This window comes from Dermacentor albipictus, chromosome 4 (genome assembly GCF_038994185.2).
Source record: "Dermacentor albipictus isolate Rhodes 1998 colony chromosome 4, USDA_Dalb.pri_finalv2, whole genome shotgun sequence".
NCBI classification, from domain to species: Eukaryota; Metazoa; Arthropoda; class Arachnida; order Ixodida; family Ixodidae; genus Dermacentor; species Dermacentor albipictus.
In genome coordinates, this window is record NC_091824.1 from 137,954,738 (window position 1) to 137,976,975 (window position 22,238).

A 22,238-nucleotide genomic window follows, 5' to 3' on the forward strand; every position below is an offset into this window, starting at 1 on the left:
TTGACATAAAAGATACATATATATGTATCTCTATATATATATCTTAGCGGCACGAAGACTTTCTTCAACTGATGATGGACGCCAAGGAAGGAAAGCTTGCACCCACAGTAGAAAATGCTTCTGAACGCGACAATCAACTCTTCAACCTTGGTTCCGACCTGAAGCCCGACACGTCGTTTTCATCGAATAAAAGTATGGCTATCATTTACTAAATGTTTTTTTTTTCAGATTTAGTAAATGGAAAAGGTGACTAGCTGAGATCTAGTGACATGTACAGCCACGAAGCTGAATATACATCAAGTGATGTTGAAGACCTCAGTGTAGCTTAAATATATCATTGTTAGCGCTTTTTGTACAGTGTGTTGCTCTTCAAGGTGCAGACAAATGTGGCTGCTTCGTTGAAAACAGGAGGGAACAGACGTGAATTACTTTAAATGAGCATTGTGTCATTCTGCTGCCGTAACCATAGGTCGCTTACATTAGCCCATGCTTGGAAATCGAGAATATCCCACGAGTAGACGTGTTTTTTTGTGTGTGTGTCTATGTGTACACAAGAGCGTTGCCCTATTACACGTTGAACACAAGAATTATTCGGCACCAAGATTATTGTCGACAACAGATTCTTCCTAACATATGCAATGCGCGATTAAGCTCTCAACGAAGGGGAAAGACATTGATGCTTTGCGCACCACAAATGCCAAGGAAGCTAAATGTAAGTGTCCGTTGTAAACTTTTCTGGACATTTGCAGGTAGCCATGGCAGAGAATATTCTCGATTGTTGTTGGTTTTCCGAAGTGATATTAGGGCAGTGTTCCCGATGGCGGCCGTCATGGTTTTGTGTCTTCATTATTTCCCACTTGATTTCAGATTAGTTCAGCGCTATGTTTCAAAGCCAGAGGATCACTAAAATGCACTTTCACAGTAGCGCATACAAAAATTCATTATGCAGCGTAAGTTCACACGGTAACAATTACACGAAATCTTCAAAGCAACTCTTTTGAATTTGAAGGCTTTAATGTGAATAAGTTTGATGCCATGGGGTCCTGAACCCGGCATCGGTCTTTTTAATATAACCGTTGCTGATGCTGTAGGTTTTTCGGAACTACCTCTTTGAGCCCAATGCATGGCAACAGACTTGTGGGTCACAACAAAATACGGTACCTGCACAGAAAAAAAGTTTCCACTAAAAGCATCAAAAATAACAACGATATAGCGACTGTGACACCTTTGTTCGGTCACCCCTTGTCGTCGCCGTGCCTTGTATTATACATGTAATCTATGATTACGCGTGAACGCATAGTAACGACTTTAAATGGCACTGCATTGTCTCTTCGCGACGCTCTTCTATATTGCGTTCGTTACAAGGCGATTCTATTCTTCACAGCCTTACAGTCTCGTTGAACAGTCTTATGATATTATTTAGTCTACAGAAAGTATGACTGTCATGCGCGATTACCATAGCACTTTGAACATCAATGGTATCATAGCTCAATCGTATGCGGTCACATCTTGCCTTTTTGACATTCAAGAGACGTTCCTGGAACCCGTTCGTCCTTTGGAGCGCGGAAAAATTGTCGATTCTGTAACAGAAAACTTTTGCGCCAACCAGGTCTGGAACATGGAAAGTAGGCAACACACAAACCGACGCTGCTAGCTTCGGTATCACTTCTAAATCGTCCTACGCGGTGCCTTCCTTCAAACAGGAGATCTCAGAGGCATATGTCGCTTATCTACGATGAATCTCGCTTGGCTCGATAGGGGTCTCTGAATGCTCTACACGAGATGACCGAGCAGTAAGGCACTTAGCCAGTAGTCGCCGTCATTGTCGCCATCTGTCGATCACATTTAGAAATTAAGGAGCTGGTAAGAAGACTAAGGACGATAATGAACGTTTACCTGCTTTCTATAACAATACAGGGAAAGGGGCCTCAGAACTAACAGCTACAAGAGGCAGCTTCAAATCGTTCGACGCTAGGCGAAAAACGCCACATCTGTCAGCTGACCATCCAGGAAACGTTTCTTTACCCAGATGACTGGCAAGCAATAAAGTAAGAAAAGGACGATTCTGGTTCATATTTACCCCACAAAGACGTCATAGAACGGCATTAAATGTACGGAGAATAGTGCGTGCGCTGTCTAACGCCTTCAGTTAGCTACAAGTGCACTTCGCAAAGACAGCGGCGCATTAAAATCCAAATATGGGAACTTTCTATTTTAGCTACGCATTTAAGTCCAGCCTGACGAAGCTGATCTTCGTAACAATTACTAAAGAATTAAACTGGGAAAGAGTTAGAAGTTGTTTCAAGCTTGTTGTAAGGGATAGGTGAAGCAGTTTTTACATAAAGGAGAGCAGAGAGCGTAAAGCTGGTGCTGCTACGATATTTTTAACCACCGATGTGCATTTTACAGCATTGACTGAGGATGAAGCAATGGCCCAATGCGTGCTCTTCTTCTTCGCTGGCCAGGACACGACCTCGAGTGTGATCTCGTATACGCTTTACCAGCTGGCAATTAACCCCGAGGTGCAGGAAAAGCTGAGGGAAGAAGTGGACGAATGCTTCACTATGCACGTAAGCTGTCCAAGTCCATGCTTGAGTAATGTAGCTTGGTGGGTATAGTAGGTTGACATTATAAAATCGACGTGGTTTCTTATATGAAAGTGTGCGAAGCAGTAACATTCAACAATCTGTTACTGCCTGTCATTTCCATAGCGGCTATATGCACTGCAGAAAGAAGGTCATTCTTCTTTCTGAAGACCATCTTGAAGACCCTTTCGTCTGACGTTACCTTCTTAGTAAAACTGGAGTGATGGTTCTCGGCGCCTTGACGCTGATGCAGCACTGTTCCTACAACACATTTATTTATTTAAAGATACCTTACAGGCCCCTAGAGGCATCGTATAATGGGGGAAAGTACACTCAAAGATTATACAATAATTAAAATACATATGTGGATACATATAGAAAAAATATAGCATAAGAAATGCGCTAACGTACAGTAATGTGGTGTTAAAATTGTACAAAGGACAAACCGAATAGATTTGAACGCGAGAGGTCAGTGAACAAGAAACTTTCACAAAGTCAGATATGGTCAATAGAACTACAGAGCGAGCGGGACATATATTTTGGCTATAGCAAAACAGTATTTAAGGTAAAGTAGCACAATAATAACGAGAAAGTCAAGAAAAATAACACGTTACCTTAAGTAGAGTTTGAAAAAATGCGTTATGATGTGATGCTATTCGTTTCAGTTAGTTGAGAGGAAACGTGGCAGTTACAACAACGGTACCAAACGTAAATCTGCGAACACGTGGCACATAAACGCGATGTAGTTGACAATCCCCTTTTCATCACGGGCTTCATGTAGCGCTTTAGAAGCAGTGCCACAAGAGTGTTCATGATCCTAAAATTTAAAAAATAGTAATAGCGAAAACAGTGCGACAAAGATAGCGGGACATGTGGAAACGCTTGAGGAAAAAAAAATAGTTGGTACACCAGAGGCAGCAGCGGTGATTACTTTCTCAGAATATTCTCTAACATTTTGCCGTTTTCCATGTGCCACACAGGGAGAACATCCCGGCTTGGATGTGATTACTAAACTGAAATACCTACACGGTGTTGTCTCCGAGGCTCTTCGAATGTACCCTCCAGCTACACGGTAATGTCATTTTTTGTGTGTTGCCGATATCACAGAGTATAAGCGGTACAAAAAGTTGCATATTTCTCATCGAATACGAAGGCAGAATCTCTAATCTGTTTGTCTCATCTTTGCGCAAATGGTTGTTTTATGCACGTTCGATATATTGTTTAGTGTAGTACTGCATCTCTCTTTATTGTCTTCAGAAAAACTGAGGATTTTGGGCTGCTTCATTCTTGTTTTTCCGTGTTCGCTACTTCACATTGTTTTATATTCATGTGCCGTCGCATCAGTTCTTTAAACGCCTAATATGAGAGTTTTAGTAGAGTAGCTTCACTTCAGGACCCCTTTCTGTATTTCCGTTGGCCAATACACTTTCTCCACAAATGTACAATTGCCGTACGATGTGTGCCTCTTTTTCCGTGGCCTCTCGAAGATGTATTATGAATGTGCGAAAATACTTGTACGTACAACAGAAGAAGAACACATAAAGCCAACAGATAACGAAGCCAAGGAAAGCACCGGGGAAATTAACTGTCGTTGAAATTGGAATGTAGAAAATAATGAAGTAAAGGGAAATGAAGAAGGAAGGAAGGATAAGTTGTCGCCGGTGGCAGCCTATATGTTATTAGGTAGCATACGAGTGTTTATAAGACAAGTACCTGCTCTCCTGATATCACGTTTACTTGATGCGATCGGGCAAAAAGGGATGTTCCACGTCCGCCCACCATGGCTCTGAGTGGCGCTGGCTCACACTCCCAGGGCTAGATCTTGTAAAAGACAAATACCCAAGTAAGTGGACGAATTGATACCCGTGGCCCTAGCACAACTGGTAGTGCAACGCACGCGTAATGTGGACGGTGTAAGCTCGGCTCCCAGCACCGACAAGTTATCTTTTCGTCAACTTTAATTTCCGTTGACTTCATTTTTTCCTACATTCCAATTTCAACAACAGCTAAAGTCCACCATGATTTCCTTGGCTCCATTGGCTGTTTGCTTTATGTGGTCATTACTTGTATGCAGTTTGTTAAGTTCATGCTCTCTTCAAGCTGCATTGAAGAACTCATATGTACACGACACCATTCACACACCAGGAATATAAATATCGTGCATTGGTTAATCCAGCAAGCAATCTCTATTTACATATAAGTGCCACGCTAAGTGGTTATTCATTCGTTTACTTCGCGATATATTTGCGTCGACTTTGCCTGGTGAAGCAGGCACTGCTTCAGCAGATCGTAACAGCTCACACAGGAAATGATTGCTTACTAGCGAAATATTTCTGACTGAATGAACTTAGCATCCCGAACTTAAGGCAGCTAGTAGGTACGCACCATATTCACCGTGCCTTTTCACGTGTGCGGAGGAGGAGGAGGAGGAGGAAAAAACTTTATTCTGGTCCTGTACAAGGTGTTGCCACCTGCCTGGCTAGTCCCATGTTGGGACCTCCCGGTCCCGACATGGGACTAGCCCTATCCTAGCCCTATCACGGGCGTACTGGACAGCCAGGACTTGAAGGGATATGATCTGAAGATCTGATCATTCCTAAACACCGATTCCGGGAAATCCACTGAATGCTAGTACCCGCTAAATTCGGCCAAATACCGAATTGTTCACTATACCTGAATGATATAAATTCAAACAAAAGTGTTTCATTCCATTTTCAAGCATTGAATTATCACTAGACCCTTCGTTTTAATTCACATACTGAACATTTGAGCGTAATGTTGCTCGAAAAATAATAAAGTAAGCACCGTAATGTAGAAATATGCGGAGATATAGCTAATGTGCTCGCTTGCGTAACTCCGCATAATCTGAAATTTTAGTTACCTTTATTTTCTCACCTTTGTAATGCGGCGCATAATAGTAAGAACGGTACAGGTCAAAATGTCAAATTAGGTGGTAAGTTTCTGGTTCCAATGGAAGGCGGAGCGAGACAGAGATGTAGAAGGGAATGTAAGGAGGCTATCCGTGTGGAAGAAGAAACAAAGACAGATTGGTAAAAAAAAAAAACAGAGGGAGTCAGTGCGCATATACTCACAAAGCCCGTCACATGATAATGATAACTTTAGGAAGCGAGCTCAATGACAGTTATATGAAGCGAGTCTCAATGATAGTGATACGAACGACTGATATGCTACTGCACCTCTCGTTGTGACAGAATTGAGCGATCGCCAGTCGAGGACTACGTTCTGGGAGACACTGGAATCAAAGTGAAGAAAGGAGACTTAATTGCAGTCCCCGTCTACTCCATGCATCACGACCCGCAGTACTTTCCTGATCCGTTCACGTTCAACCAAGAGAGGTAAGCCAATAAAACCTGAATACGAAAATCTCGAATATATATACTTAGAGGGTTGAAATGTGGGCTTGTTGGTGTATTATGGAAAAGCGACTTACAGCACGAAAAAGAACACCATTAAAGGACACAAGAAGACACATAAGAAGACACAGGCCCCTCATAAAGGCCGTGTACATCGAGTGTAAGCAAGGAGGACACCGGGGGCGTTGTTGACTGCAGGCGGATCTTACATTAGAGGACATGTCGGGAAGTGCTCTGCACGAGCACTTTCTTTCAAAAAGCTTTAGAAAACCCAAATCTTATAAGTATCTCTTAAAGGTCGTCATCGTTAAGAAGCGCAGTGCAAGAAAGCTGGACAAGACGGCGCTCAGAGCGACACTTAGCAATCCATAATCCTTGAGCTCCTGGCCTTCTTTCGTCGCGTCTCTTTTTTTTTTCGTCCCCGGAGTTATATGTAACTCGCCTTGGCTCCATACTTCACTGCCCCATGCTGGTACAGTCACCTAAGCTTAGTCTATTTTGAGATGAAGAAGATCAGAGTGACACAGTTGACTTACTTCTTGCAGGTTCAGCGACGAGAACATGGATTCCATCCAGCCGTACACGTACCTTCCATTCGGTGCTGGGCCGCGCAACTGCATTGGCATGCGCTTCGCTCTGCAAGCAGTGAAGCTTTCTGTGCTCTACACTATTCGCAACGTCAAGGTGGTGCGCACGAAAAAAACGAAAGTGAGTTGAAATGCTTGCGTCAACACCGTGCGTTTGTGTTTAACGGTTACAGAATACTTGGATCATGTGAAAGAAGCTAGCAAGGTACCAAGGGAGGGGAGGGGGGAAGCCGGGAGTGTTTGTGAGACACTCATTATAAACGAGAAGAAAGGGGGTTAACCGAGAGGCCCAATTTTTATTAGTCGTATCATAAGGAGCCAACAAATACTGACACCAAGGACAACATAGGGGAGATTACTCGTGCTTAAGGAATGAAGTAAAGAAACTATAAATGAATGGAAATGAAAGTGAATGAAAAAACCTCTTGCCGCAGGAGGGGAACAATCCCACAAACTTCACATTACGCGTGCGATGCTCTACCAATTAAGCTACCGCGGCGCCGTTTCCCCATCCACTTTCTTGGGTATTTATGTTTTCCTGGCAGAGCCCTTGGAGTGTTAGCCAGCGCTACCCCTCACAAACCTTGGCGGCGGATGTGGAACATCCTTTCTGCCGCAGGCGTCACAAGAACGTAATCTTATTTGGGTTAAGGCAACCGGTCAATAAACCCACACATGCTACCTGAAGGCATCAATTTTGCCGGATTCGAGACCATTTCGGATTCTAGACTCATTATAAAGTCACCTGTTAGGTTTTAACACCACTAAAATACCGCGCTGGAGCCTCGGAAAGCGTCGCTTGGTGTCATCTTGTGTCACTGTGTTAAATAAGCTTATGTAGACATCGTATTGCATTCTGTGGCGGCGTGCTTTGATGTTGCCGTGTAAATGTGTACATCAAAGACGTGCCACACAAAAATTGTAACAGAGTACAGAATGTGCATTTGTACAGTTTCATCAAGAATCGGGAATAACTAAGTGATCCTGACTTTTATCATTGAAATAGTATTTGTGGATACAATATTTTTCTTCTGCATTCGCACATAATCGTTCTTCCGTGTTCTCTTTTGTTATCGTCTTCCCTTGGCTCTTGCGTAGAAATAACGGGGAACTAATGGAAAACACCATTTATACTTCCAAAGCACCATTGTTGTTTTGGAAAATGGCTAGGAAATGTTTTTGTGTATGTGTGTCATTTTACGTTGTGCGAGTATACTTTGTCACTATAATTATTTCGCTATTCTTTGCTTCAAGTTCTTGCATCATTTCGTGCACATCCTTGAATTAAGACAACAGGTAGCCGGCGCTGTCTACTAGTGACACCAACAATTTGAAGATTAACAAATATACGATTATCACAACACAACATTGTAGCTCAGTCTAAGGTTTAAACACTAATACATAAACAAAATCCGCTTGAGAAACTTGATGAAGTAAAGTCACTACTTCAAAAAAATATGTTTTAGTGGATGAAAGCGTCAAATAGTTGCTGGAGACGACAAGGAGAGAAGCGTAGAAGCTAGGTTTATTTGCGTAGTGGAGGGGGGTTTTACTGCAGGTTGTTGAGCTACAGGCGCAAATAGATTTGAGTGCTCAGAACCGGTTGAGACAGAATTTCACATTTTGCTGATACTATCTGCGGATCGCTTCATTAACTTTGCCGAGAACTGCAGCACGTGTGCGCACGCACTTGACACAGGGGAAGTGAAGTACGATCATATGACACTGGATGTTATGGTTCCATTTGTTAGCTTAAATCGAAAACAATGTACTCCTTCATGATCAGCCATCGGCATGAAAACAGCAAGTAGAGAAAACTTACCAAGTTTCGCTCACGGAGAAATCACTACGCCTTACGTTTTATGGCGCTCAGAATACCTTGCAATATGCTTACTGATCCTGGGCGGTATATAATGTTTACCTGAATAAGGTCGGTAATATTGACTACTTTGCATCCATGACCACATGTCTGTTAGGGCTGGCGATACTATGGTAAGTAACTAAATTTTTTTTTTTACAGGTGCCTCTGGAATTCCAAAACGGGTTCAGCGTCCTCACTGCCAAGGACATCACACTCGGAATCAGGAAACGAGGATAACAAGCGGGATTTTCTCTCAAGTTATTAAACGTGCAATAACATCGAAAACTGGTTTCCACATGACCACCTGACGAAACTTTCCGCCTTACCGAAACAAAGCGACACCAAGCTATTCTCTAGAAAGACAGCGTTATCAATGCAGGCGCAAGTTCCCTCCCGCATTGCAGTTCCTAATGTATAGTAGCAACATAAGTTATTATTAGGTTAATAGAATCAAGTACTAAATTTAGTAATTTGTTTTCTTTCCGCAGATACATGTAGCGCAGTTGACGTATTTTTCATCAGATGCAGTTGCCAAATACTGCACGAACACAGACTGCAATGGAACGAAGAGTTTGGAAATAAAACCTAGTATTTATTTTGCACATTTCGAAAAGCGTTATCTAACTGCCTAAGAGATCTTCACGCTTTTCACGTGGAGACGTTACGTGCTAAGAGAGCAAATGCGTAATACGTGATTAGTGGGCTTCTTATACAGCACTCCCAGATTTAATAAAGATGCTGAAATGATACACAGAACAACATTAACTCATTGTTTCGATTATATATGCTGTAGAGACGTTCGCTACCCGTGTTTTAATTTAAATGTACTATCTTTGTTTGCGTGCGTGGGTGTGTGGGTGTGTGTACGTGCGTGCGTGTTCTCACGCTACTTACTGCTGACGAATACAGGAAAGAGAAAGTCGGTTGAACGGTTAGGGTCATTTGGCTGCGTAGCCATAAGGTATAGTGCAAGGCAGCATGCGTTATAATTAGGTAAATATTGGCTTCTTGGGCACCGTCACCAGATCAGTGCTGCAGAAGACAAAATCGCAAAAAGACTGCGCACCAGACGGCAGTTGCATGGGAATCACTCCAAAAGAGTGTATATCCTGTAACTGGAGCGTTGATAAGGTAGTGAGAAAGTGTGTGATGCTTGTTTGGAAGACATGGCAATTGGAAGATGAGCTTGGAAACCAAGTCAAAGTGCTAAAGTGTAGAAAAGTGTCCGTAGCTATGACCTGAACGCATGTTGCCACCTTAAAATTGGGCACCTTCCCGGCTCAGAAGCGTTGTCGAGTACAAGATGCTGTCGCGCTGTAGAAGGGGTCTGGCATAGATGAGAATACTAACCTTTGACATGAAATACATGATTACGATAATTTGTTGCTTTATAATTACCGACACGCTCTTTAGCAAGACGCACCTTCCGAACAAGACACTGTGAGTCAGAGCAAGTTTAAGTTGCTATCTGAAACTGTAATGGTTTCTTGCCCCCATTTTTATTGAAATGGTGTAATAGAACGGGTTCTTTAGATGGCACCGGCTACACCTCGTCGATAGGCAAAGCCAAGAAGTTATGAAAAAATGTGTCCCAAAGTGTATCACGCATGCTTTTGAAGTGCCCGATTTCATTAGTTACTTCGCCCACTTTGAACGTTTAGACGATTCCGAAAAATAAAGAGCATAACATATGCACCGACCCTAGTTGTGTGTACTAATTCGCGTCACAAAGCTTGTACTGGCTCCAGTTTTGTCGAGGAGACAACATGGGCCACTGTGTATGTGCCACTTGGCATGTCGGAACATACAACATCGTAGCAACGTCGGCAATGTGTATGTCATATTGGTGTGCACCTATTATTTGACAATTCTCCAGGATGGATGTGCCAAGGTGACACAAGGGGCCGTTCTTGGCCTTGGATATTGTTATGATGCAACCAAGAATGGCGCAAGTCAGAAGAAGAAGATTTGACGTGTGGAGGTGGAATCGCTCTCGACAGCCACCTTGTTTATGCATCGTTGTCTCACTTGTTAAATTCATCTTCATATGTGACTTCTGCAACATAAGAAATTGGCGGAGGTACTGGGTACGCACGAGAAGCAACAGCGGAGTTCCGCAGTGGTTGTCACCTCGGACGAGACAATATGACGGATGAAAGAGGACACGACGTGGCGCGGCCCACATCAACGCCTACAACACCGACGGTTGTGATGGCTCAGCTGCGGGACCCAGGAACTTTCTGCGGCACTGACCGCTTTGACGTAGAAGACTGGATCGCCAAGTATGAGCGTGTTGGTGCCCACAAAAAATGGGATCCGACGATTATGTTGGCTAACTTGGTCTTCTACCTACAAGGCACGGCGAAAGTGTGGCATAACAACCACGAGGAAGAGCTTAAAGATTGGAACACGTGCACACAAAAGCCGAGGGACTTGCTCAGCCGTCCCGCCGGGCGGAAGAGCACCTCTAAGAAAGAGCTAGCGACCGCCCCCGGACGTCCACAGAATCGTATACGTATCTTACATCCAGTACGTACTGGCTCTGTGCCGTAAGGCCGACAGTGATATGGCTGAGGCAGAGAATGTTGGGCATGTACGGAAAGGGATCGCTGACTATGCTTTCAACCTGCTCATTTGCAAAAGTTGTGAAGCAGTACAGGACATCATAAAAGAGTGTCAACGCTTTGAGTAGGCCAAGAGCCACTGCATTGGAACGCATTTCGCACGTCTGCTGAACACAGCTACGACATCGTCCTGTGATGACACGCTAGGAGTTCAGCGACCATCATCATCAGATGACCAGATGCGGATAGCGCGGTGGGAACTTGAAGCCATTACACCTGCAGCATTTTTTTCCCGCCCCAGTGAGCCGAACAACTTGCCTACAGCACCATTTGTGCAGGCAATAGTCCGCGAAGAAATCCATAACCTTGGAGTTCATTTTGTATGTGCCGTTGCTGCTGCACAGCTGTCTCGTGCTCGTGGTCCATCCACTGGTCCGCGGTATCCTGCACGCTACCAAAATCCAGCCGAGTGGCGAATCGCCGACAATCGACCGATACGTTTTGCCTGCCGGCCTATTGGTCACGTTGCTCGCCATTCTAACAACCGTACTGTCTCCTTCCATCTGCGACCGCCATTCACCAGTTATTATAGCCCCGAACAGAGCGACCGTCGTTACCAGCCTCCATTGGCACCGCAACAGTCAAACAATGACGCTCGTTCTCCATGGAACAGTCCATCGTCGTCATTCAGACGTCACCAGTCCATTTCGCCCCCTTATGGTCGGCCATCGTCCCTATCAACGCAAGCTCGTCGCCCACCATCCCCGATGCAGCCCCGGTGCCAGTCTCTGCAAAATTAAGCGATGCAGCTCCCGTAGGTGACGCTGCATTGACGACTCGACCGCAAAAACCTCTGATCACTTTGCCGACCAAACAAAACTTGGTCGATGGCAGCAGTTGCTCAGCACTCATTGACATTGGCGTGCACGTATCCGTGATGAGTACGCAATTGCACCGACGCCTGAACAAAGTTCTCACACCCGCTGCATTACGCACCCTCCGTGTGTCAGACGGAGTAGCACCTATCGTGTTTGGTATGTGCACCTCTCGCATTGACACCGGGGAGCGCCTAACGACTGTTTTGTTTGCCGTTTTGTAAATATGCTCTTACGACGTCATACCCGGCTTAGACTTCAGTTCAGTTCTCTTTGATTGCGCGTCCAGTGTCATTCAGCTTGAACTACCCCATGGCTACTGTAGTCCACCAGTCATAGAACCATGTTTGTGCACTCCCGGAGACATACGCCCGTCGCCTCAAGCTACGGCGTACGTCACTCGATTGGCGTTAACATCTGTCCCTGACGGCGTCAATGTACTATGTCCCACAGCGGACATACTGCTTGAAAGAAATCTGGCCGTTCCCCATACCGTGCTCACCGTTACAGGCAATCAGACTTCGCTCCTTCTCCTTAACTTTAACTGCTCGACTCAATTTCTTCCCGGAGGCATGTCTTTGGGCGATATCTCGCCTGTCCCCTATGAAAATGGTCATTGCCTTTATGTTTCCTTTATGTTTCCTTCTTGTGCCCTATGTGACCTTTATGATTCCTTGTCCTTTGTGTGACCTCCGGGACGCCAACTTTGTGTTTACCACATGTTTACTCATCCTAACGTATACCTCGAGGAAGTGACCTTTATTATGCCTCTAGGATGTGTCCTTTATGTTTACGGCAGGATGTTAACTGGGTGTGTACTATGTGTTACCTGAGTGTACACTTGAGTGCACATGTAGGTGACATAGAGTGCACATAACAACTGTCTGTACATATAATACAGGCAGATATATCTGTACTTTGTGACAGCCGTTGATACAGTCTGCAGAGTCATTGTAAGTACTAAATCTTGACTTATCCTTTCCTTTGCCCCAAGAAAACAACCCTTATTATAATTATTGTAGTATGTGCCCTTTGTGTTTACGGCGGGATGTTACCTAGGTGTGCACTTCAGTGCACACGTAGGTAACATAGAGCATTAATCTATATATGGTGCATGCACTCTTTATATGTTACCTACATGTGCACTTGAGTGCACATGTAGGTAACATAGAGCATTAATCTATGTATGGTGCATGTACTCTTTATATGTTACCTACATGTGCACTTGAGGGCACATGTAGGTAACATAGAGCATTAATCTATGTATGGTGCATGTACTCTTTATATGTTACCTACATGTGCACTTGAGTGCACATGTAGGTAACAGAATGTGCGCAGTAAGCATCTTTTGCGAATAGTACAGTTAGAGCTATCTGTACTGTATGTTAGTGACTGGCAGATTCAAGTAAAAGGTACTGCTTGCACCTCTCGCACTAGACATGCCGACCGGCACTAATTCTGGCTATATTGTGCGGAAAATCGAGCATGCCATGAAATAGGATGGTGTATATAATGATTTATGCCATGCATTCTCTTAATATATAAAGTATTTCTTACTTTTTCAACCTGCTATTCTCCAGTAGCAAGCCATATGTAGAAATCTGCAGTATTTCACCTAATATGCAAGAATTTCATGAAAGTTGTGCGCCAGCTAGGCTATCAAATATAGTTGATTGAGTGTTTAAGACGGTTCTCATAGCAGGCGTCTTTCAGATGCTCCGCTTCGCCTCCAGTTTGGGAAATAATTTACTTAATTTATATATCTGGCTTATATATATATATATATATATATATATATATATATATATATATATATATATATATATATATATATATATATATATATATATATATATATATATATGAGCACTATGTTACCTGTGTGGGCACTCTATGTTACCTGACTGTGTACTCCCTCGAGTGCACATCCAGGTAAGATAGAGTGCGCTTATATATCGTGATTAACTTTTTACACATGCTACAGATGGATCGTCTACCTGAACGATGTATGAACTTTAACTACTGGCGTATCAAAGTAAAAAAAAAAAATGGGGGGGGGGTGCACCTGCCTCCCCCTCCCTATCTATCTTGGCCGTATTGACCACCACGCGCCATCAACACTACATACGTACATCAAAGCCTCATGCAGCGAATAATTCCTCACGACAAATAACAATTGCGCGGCGGCTGGAGACGCGGTGGCACGACGCGCAGTGTTCGATGGCTTGCGCTACATGAACCGCAATAGAGGCGGATGCCTCCGCGGCCAATCTGCCGCTTTGCTAGTGAGCGTATATGATTATACAACCATTTAAGTAGCTGTTCTCGTCGCTTTCGCGCTGACCACAAGTACGAGTAACTGCTGTGTCGATATTAGCACGCGTAGAAGGGCAGCGCGGATCCCGTAAATGCTTGCTTGGGCGTACAACTGAATAATTTATAATTGTGAGTTGGCTGAGTATGAAAGTTGTGTGCGGGGTATGGCCGTATTTGATTACGCGAGCATGCAAGCAGTACGCCTGCTTCACTTTGGCCGAAGTTCCGCTGCCGCTGCAAGCCAGCCATCGCCACATTTTGTTGCCTTTATTCCTTACGCTACGGAAAATACGGTTCCACCTATTCAAGATAAGTCCTTGCATTCTCAAAAACACGCCACTGGGCGCCATAAGAAGCGTGTATATGTGTGGCGATTCCGAATTTCTGATCGGTGGGTGTCACAGCTATCGCGGCTGCACGCACACCGTGCGCCATGGGAAGCAGACGGAGCTGCACATGGTGCGCGCTGATTGGCTCGTGTTCACCGGCAAACGTTCGTGCATAGTTCGTCTAAAATCTCTGTGTATACTTTAAAAAACAAGGCAGCGCACCAAGACACATTAAACTCAATAATTTGTGTTTAAATACCAGCTTTCCTTCCAGCTACGATTTTTTTAAATCTCGAAGGCCGTGCTTTTTCAACATGTACGCCCTAAAAGGAAATGCAGATCTCGGAGGCTAAATTCGCTTGTTAACAGCAGTGCGGCGCTGCCGCAGTGTGACGGTTGAGCTGGGCCACGTTGTGTTGGTCTGCGCGGTAAGAGTGCTCGTTGCAGTTACACGGTAATTGAATCATATTTTCGAAGTGCCTAAACAAACTGTGATCCGCATCGTGTGCATTAACCATCAGGAAACCTCTGCACTCGTGTAACGCCATTCGTTCGCCTTATGTTTCCTGTGATACGCCTGTGTCTTACGTGTACTACAGCGTCCGTCCGAGCTGCCTTTGTTCTCGCTTGCCCGCGTTCGCTCGTGAAATACCTGGTACTGTGGCCTCGAATTATGGTGCGTGGAAGAATTCGTTGAAAGTTGTGCTTTCGTGCGCTGGTGTTCATCGGCAATTCGACCGTGTTCGCGCCGGGAAGAGCGTCGTCGCGTGGTGCCTGCGAGACAAAGGAGCCGTTTGCCGACCGCATTGAAGGTAAGCAGGTCTGCCGCTTGCGCGCATTCTCGCAGCTTATGGTTCATGTAGTAAGCTTTGTGGAACGACAACAGAACACTTTCGGAGCGTACGTTGACCACGTTGCTGGCACATTTAGCAAAGCGTTTCACGAGGGGACTTTCTGTGAAATGTATTATTTCTTACCGCTTACTTGCTTTATGCAGTGATGTGCTACCACCGCTGATCGTTGGGACTTAATTGGCAAATATTTACGTAAACGCTGAAAGTTACTGTTTTCTCGGTAGTTTCCCGGCAAGAAATCCTTCCGTAGATATGAATTTCCGCAAGTTACGTGTGTAATGCATGTCGATGTGTCACGGGCATCGCGAGTTGGCACGCAACTGCGATGTTTGACACTTGAACAGATATTAGCTTGTGTGAAGATTACTTTATTGATAGTGTTCAGTTTGAAGTCCAGCTTCGCGAGAACTTGTCTGCATTGTTTGTGTTCGACGTGCTCGCGTATTTGTCTTTTATATTGTAGCGCAAATATAGACCGACATAACAACAGCGAAATTTCTTTTTAATCGAGGCATGTCAATCAGACGCTCGTTTTCATTAATATTTTCATCCGAAGAACAGGATGTCAGTGCCTGCGATTGTTAAAAACAGTGGCTTGTAGCACTGCCTAATAAGGGATGCGATTTTCTTGCGATGCTTTTCGCTCGATGTTTGCCACTCTTATAACCCACCTTCCATGGCTGGCTGTTCTAGTTAATAACGACAGCCGAATGTCGGTCAGATCAATGAGCAAAAGGAGTAGCATCGGAAAAGGGATCGCTACAAAATCGCGGCCTAGGTTTTAGACCCTTCGTAATCGATTGTTCGTTTGATTTACTAGATATTTGAGTTTTGGTGATAATTTCCCAGGTAGTCTGATGTTTGCTGCTGGTTTTATTCCCGCCTGAATTTCACCATATAACAGTGTAACCACTTGAGATATAACGAGACATCTGTACAAGCAGGCACACAAAGATTTGTTGGCCAGTTGCCTACTCCTAAATGTTATGTACTACTTAGCAGCTGCTGCAGATATGTTTAAAAGAATTTGTGAGCAGTTTAATACCTGACTGGACTGGCAGCTCAGTCTGCTTCAAACAACAATTAGTTAAAAGCTTCTGTGTTGCCCTGATGTTCTTATGAGCTGTTTTTGACTGCTCCACGTTTCTTAGCTGTGTGCATACAGGCCAGGCTGTTCTTGCTTATATGAATATTTTTGAATGAGTGAAAAAGATTGGCTTTTGTTTTGTTTTTCAGGTCCCGAGCACCACACTCCAGAGGTCTGCTGTGAGCAGACGTGGCAAATTGCAGTAACATCCAGATAGTCCAATAAAGTGTTCGTAGTTTCAGACAAACCTTTGCAAAGTATAGTCAAAACTTTCTTTTAAAAGTGCGAGCACTGATCCAACCTGATCTTTCTATCCAAACATTACATTTTATATTAGTAACAAAGACATAACTAGAACAGCAGCACTGCAGTGAGGAACGTACACATGGCACTCCAAGTGTTATACTGAAATAATCTATGAAGTCTAATTACTTTGTAATTTTAGAACAAATTGGCATGAATTTCTGTGCCATAGCAGAGTTCCAATCCGTGCGCTGCATCATGTAGGGAACAGTAACCTTACAATGAAAACCAATGCAAAACTTTTTAACTCAGGAAATGTTTATAAAAATAAAATGTGCACACGGAACTCTTCATCTATGCATGTCTACGTAAAATACAGGATTTCATCACTGCGGCCACATAAAGGATGCATAAAGGTAGGACACACGAAGGAAACATAAAAGCAGTGGCCAAATTTCAACATGGAGGAAACATAAAGTACGGTAACATAAGGGATACATAAAGGGAGGACACATGAAGGAAACGTAAAAGCAGTGGCCAAATTTCAACATGGAGGAAACAAAGTACGGTAACATAAGGGATACATAAAGGGAGGACACACGAAGGAAACATAAAAGCAGTGGCCAAATTTCAACATGGAGGAAACATAAAGGACATTTCCTCATGTGAACTGCAGGAAACATACAGTAAACATAAAGGGCATAACCATTTTCATAAGGGGTGAGCGATTGCGAGATACTGGCTCTTGACATTGAAATTCGATCACCCTCTACAGTAACCTCCGATTCACCGACTCTCACAGACAAATTTAGCAAGATGATTGCACCTGATCTTCTTCCGGCACTAGCTGCTGGCCACCGCCGTCTCTAGGAAACTTACTGCGACATTTTTGACCTCAATGGCCGCCCTTCAGCCCAGCCATCAGTGGTCACCCTTCGTATTTACATCGGAGACGCCAATCCGATGCGCCGCCGGCCATAGCGTTTTTCACATGCTGAACAAAGAGGGATACAACGAGAAGTCTATAGATGTTGAGTAAAGGCGTTATCGATCCATCTTGCAGTCCGTGGGCGTTCCTGTTGTCCTTGTCAAGAAGGACGGCAGGTGGCGCTTTCGTGTGGTTACAGGCACCTCAACAAAATCACACGCAGGTATGTCTACCTCTTGCCGCGTATTGATGACGCGTTAAACTGCTTCCATAGAGCCAAGTACTTTTCATCGATAAACCTTCAATGATGCTATAATAAAGAGACAGCGCTCCGTCCACAACAGACACCTCCCGCCACGAGTGCGGTCGCTTGATTGATAGCCACTGCAACGAAGTTGCAGCCAGGATACTGCGAATACTAGGGGTTGCTATGGCATTTTAACTGGGGCGCAAGGATTACAACGAGATATACTACGCCATGGTATCATTAGACTTCATCGTTGGCCGTGAGATTGCTACTCCGAGTGTCTGCTGATGAATAGCTCCGTAAGGCTTCGTGATGCACGGGTGGTATGGGGATATGATCATGAGGGCACAATGATCATCATAGTAACAATCAAAACGTATAAACATATCATCATCAATTACATACCTAAAATAGGAAAAATTGCTAATCGCCTTTACGTTCCTAATCATCTCCAAAAAGTAGATGCGCCGCGAATCTTCTGTTTTTTATAATGCCGCTCGATTCCTGGCCTACACTGTTTGTGCTCGTCATAATTATTATGAACAGGAATTCGTGGGCACGCGACAGCTCTTCGTCTTCCACCGAACGACCGGTTGGACGAAGCACAGCAAACTCGTGGAGCACGTGAGCATCGGCGACACGACCAGCTGGGTGGGAACACTCATAGACGCCGGAGAACGTTCGCACCGAATTCTCGCTAAAAGGTAAGCCAGTCGACCTTATTTGAATTGCATCGCATCCGTGAGCATGGTGCCTTGGCTATAACAGCCACAGCGGCGAAAGAAAGGAGTTAGGTAACCGCAATTAGTACAATTCATGTAAGCGGTGTAGGGCGGGCATCTTGAACGCTAGTGTCTGGATGGAATATTTACCTTCCCAAGCACTGACTTTACCGTGCCAGCATATTTTGCGCTGGCCTGTGCGTAAATATATTTTATATGCATGTGTGAGGTATCCTATCCGCTTTGTTGTTTCTTCGTTTCCACCCACCGTCATTTCTTTTTTCATCGATTTCTTTACCTTCCCACTCTCATTCATATAGATATATTCTAGACTCTTGCAATGGTTTTGATAATATCGCGCTAGCGTTGACGCACGGCATGTGAGCAGCTTTCTAGCGGCAAGGAACGGCGGAATCGGTGACAGTATGCGTCCACGCGCAGGGCGATTTCCAGTTCGAATGCCATCTGCTGCGCTATTTTCTTGAAGAATGCACGCCATCACTACAAGGCCGCTGACACGCCATGAGGTTGACGCTCGTGCGATGTAATTTTAAAAAGAATGGAAGGGTGGACATGCTATCTATTTCTAAGCGCGCTCTTCACGTTTAATATCGATAACTGCCGGCAACTAGCCACTGTAGAGCCAGGCAAGGTTCATGTGGTACACTTGTCGCTAGAGATTATGAAACTGAGAGGCACATTTTGTATATCAGTCTACAAAAACTGCTGAGTCATTAGTCCATAGACTGTCTATAGATTAATTTCAAGAATAGAACATAGAAAGTTTATCTACTTTGCAGACACATGTCTGTGAACTTTATATAGATTGTGTTAAAATATCTATAAGGGAAGGAATACGTTTTTACACCTAAATGACATGCAGCAAAGGAATAAATTGTGTTCCAGAGTAGCTGTAAAGCCGTGCAGCCCACTCAACCCGTAAAGGGTAACACATTGGTTTTCTTATGGTGAGGTTTTTGATGTGCTTATGAACGTACAGCTGTACACCATGATTACTACCCAATATTTGGCTCACCTCGCGTGCTGTACTTTCTGAACATGGAAGTCCATGAGAGAACAGAAATTTCTGCCGTTTCGAATAATTTTTTAAGGGTACCAACAACACCAATTGAGAAGTAAAAGAAATAACGGCTCTCTATAAGAATGATATCGAGAATACGAAGAAAAAGGTTTGGTAAGTGAATCACCTGTACGAGCAACTTTACAATAAAAACACAAAGGTCATTCCTGAGATAATAAATTACCATCGTCGTTCCCCATACTCAAGAAAACATATTTAAGAAATCGCCGCTCAAGGAAATGGTTCAGTACAATTTTTGTTAGAGACTTATTGTGCACCGGGATAACTTTAGGAAACGGGGACATTAAGTGCCTATGTAGTCGAAAGACACGTCCTGCGGCAGAAGATGCTTTACACTGACGCACCACAATAGAGTCAAGGGAAGCTATGCTACTGAAACCTTTCATTTGTCGCTACTGCTAGTAATGGCAAAAAAAGAAAGAAAAGTAAGTACTGAGAGCATTCTCATTATTCAACGCGGCATCATTTTACTTAGGCGGTGTGCACATAATACTGAACTTCACATACCTTATTCGACCGAATTTTAAATCTCGCGGCCTATCGACATTGGCTAAGAAGCCTTATAGATCGCAGCTCTTAGGCGCCCGTTCCCGAGTTGAGCGTCGGCGTACCTCGACGTCGTCCCTGGGCGTAACCGAGCGAAAGAGCACAGCGAAAGATGAAAGCGAACGCGGAGCGCAGCGGGAGATGAAAGAAGAGAGCGCGAGAAGGAGAGGGGAGGAGGAGGCTACGGCGAAAACATGAGGCGGAAAATTGATGAGGAGAGTATGGCGAAAGGGTCAATACGAAAGATACTACCAGATGGCACCATATTATTTGTAATCTGACTGTATGCGCGACGCGCATTGTGTAACACTTTCTGGAAGCCACAAAATTACACTGGAACACTCGGTGAGTAATGTATAGAAATCGACGCGCTTGACCCACAGATCAGATTTTCAACGATCACCGACTCTGCTCGCCGCTACCATAGTGCTTGAGTGTTACTCGTTTTGCAACACTTCGCTCCGTTTGCAACATGCCGCATGAGAAATACTCCGCGCCAGCCAATATATCGCGAAGTGAAAACACGTATACAGCTCTGCACTCAAATTTTGCATTACGGAGTATCTAATCGGTTGTAAATTTCTCACTCCTCCTAGTCTGCCTGCTGCCTATAATTATCCGGCTTATGAATGTGCTTCCGGTAAGGGATACAGTTGCTTTCGTGAAGAAATGTGACATAAATAAGTTCCCTATAGATCAAGTGTGAACATCCGCTGCAATTATGAAGACTCACTACAAATTGCACATATTTAGTACTGGAATTCAATATGAATATATTAATTTATATGTTACAGTTCTAAATTCCACCAGCTTTATTCTTTTCCATTGGGGTGTACACCACTGTGGCATGGAATCAAGTAACGCCCCGGAATTTGCCGACAGTCCATCATAATTTGCGGCTGGAAGGGTTAGCCGTAACGTCGCAGTCAACAACAATTGGCGCCGGCTCGGTCTTCCCAGGTGACCATGGAGTCGCAGAATGACAATCTGGATTCGTGCCAGTCAAGCAGGGAGCCGTGCCCAGACTGCGGTTCTCCGGTCAGCGCCTCGGAGCTGTCGGCGCACCTGCGCGAGCTCTGCTCCAAGCGGAAGGTTCGCTGCAGCCGCCACTGCGGCCTAAGCCTGAGCGCCGACCGCCTGCGTGACCACGACTGCGGGCAGGAATTGCGCAGCTTCATCGAATATCTGGAGCGCATGCGAGACGAGCTGCGCCACCGGCTTGACTACTTGCAGCAGCACGTGTATCGCGTGCAACGGCCGGCGAAACGACTCCCAGCCGGGATGTAGATGCGCACTGCGCCCCCGTGTACAACGCGTACCGGGACACAATACAGTTGGCCTGCAATCGATAAAGTTACGTGCATAAACAACTTCCGTCAGCCTCCTCTTTCACTCGAAGATGTCCTAAGCACATGTTACATTCATCGCACCCTCAGACGAGGACGAGGACAGTCCAGCTGCAACAGCACACGCACATACACACGCGCACACGGGCACACACACACAAACACACAAACACACACACACACACACACACACACACACACACACACGCACACACACACACGCACACGCACACACACACACACACACACACACACACAGGTACGTACATATATATAGGGAAATAAACACAGGGGTACTTAAGGTACCAGCAGGAAGATACCAACCTTTCAATAATTTAAATTCACCAAGCAATCCACAACTCGCATCAAAATAAAATTGGACAAGTAGTGAGAAGTATCAGTAATGGATTATTTCTAGAATATATACAAACACGTGATGTAACATGAATTTATGAGTGCGTGGAAGAGGTGCCATAACACAAGCCTAGAGCGAGGATCCTCCTGCTACTCACTATACAATAGCGTAGTTAAAGAATATGACGCAACAGTATGATTTAATTGAGCCGAATGAAAAATCTATTCTGAGTATCTCCAAGCGACGGCAACCAAAATTACTTTGGTTCTGTTTAGCTACGTGGCACTTGCATATTTTTAAGCTCTGGCTAAAATTGG

General features: G+C 44.5%; 1 protein-coding gene and 1 long non-coding RNA gene across 2 annotated transcripts in view; both read left to right on the forward strand.

Moving 5' to 3' along the window:
- The window catches only part of LOC135895801 (cytochrome P450 3A8-like), a 49,028-nt gene extending 39,991 nt beyond the window's left edge, over positions 1-9,037 (forward strand). Inside the window, exons 19-24 of the mRNA XM_065423978.2 lie at positions 48-192; positions 2,410-2,570; positions 3,566-3,657; positions 5,798-5,941; positions 6,505-6,667; positions 8,567-9,037. Of these exons, the coding sequence (XP_065280050.1) occupies positions 48-192; positions 2,410-2,570; positions 3,566-3,657; positions 5,798-5,941; positions 6,505-6,667; positions 8,567-8,644 (783 nt within the window). The 3' untranslated portion in view covers positions 8,645-9,037. The remainder of the gene's footprint in view (positions 1-47; positions 193-2,409; positions 2,571-3,565; positions 3,658-5,797; positions 5,942-6,504; positions 6,668-8,566) is intronic.
- Positions 9,038-18,404: 9,367 nt separating this feature from the next.
- Positions 18,405-21,590, forward strand: LOC135895795 (uncharacterized). Its single transcript, XR_010562479.1, has 2 exons — positions 18,405-18,554; positions 21,181-21,590. It is a non-coding gene; the product is annotated as an uncharacterized lncRNA (long non-coding RNA).
- The last annotated feature ends 648 nt before the right edge of the window (positions 21,591-22,238 follow it).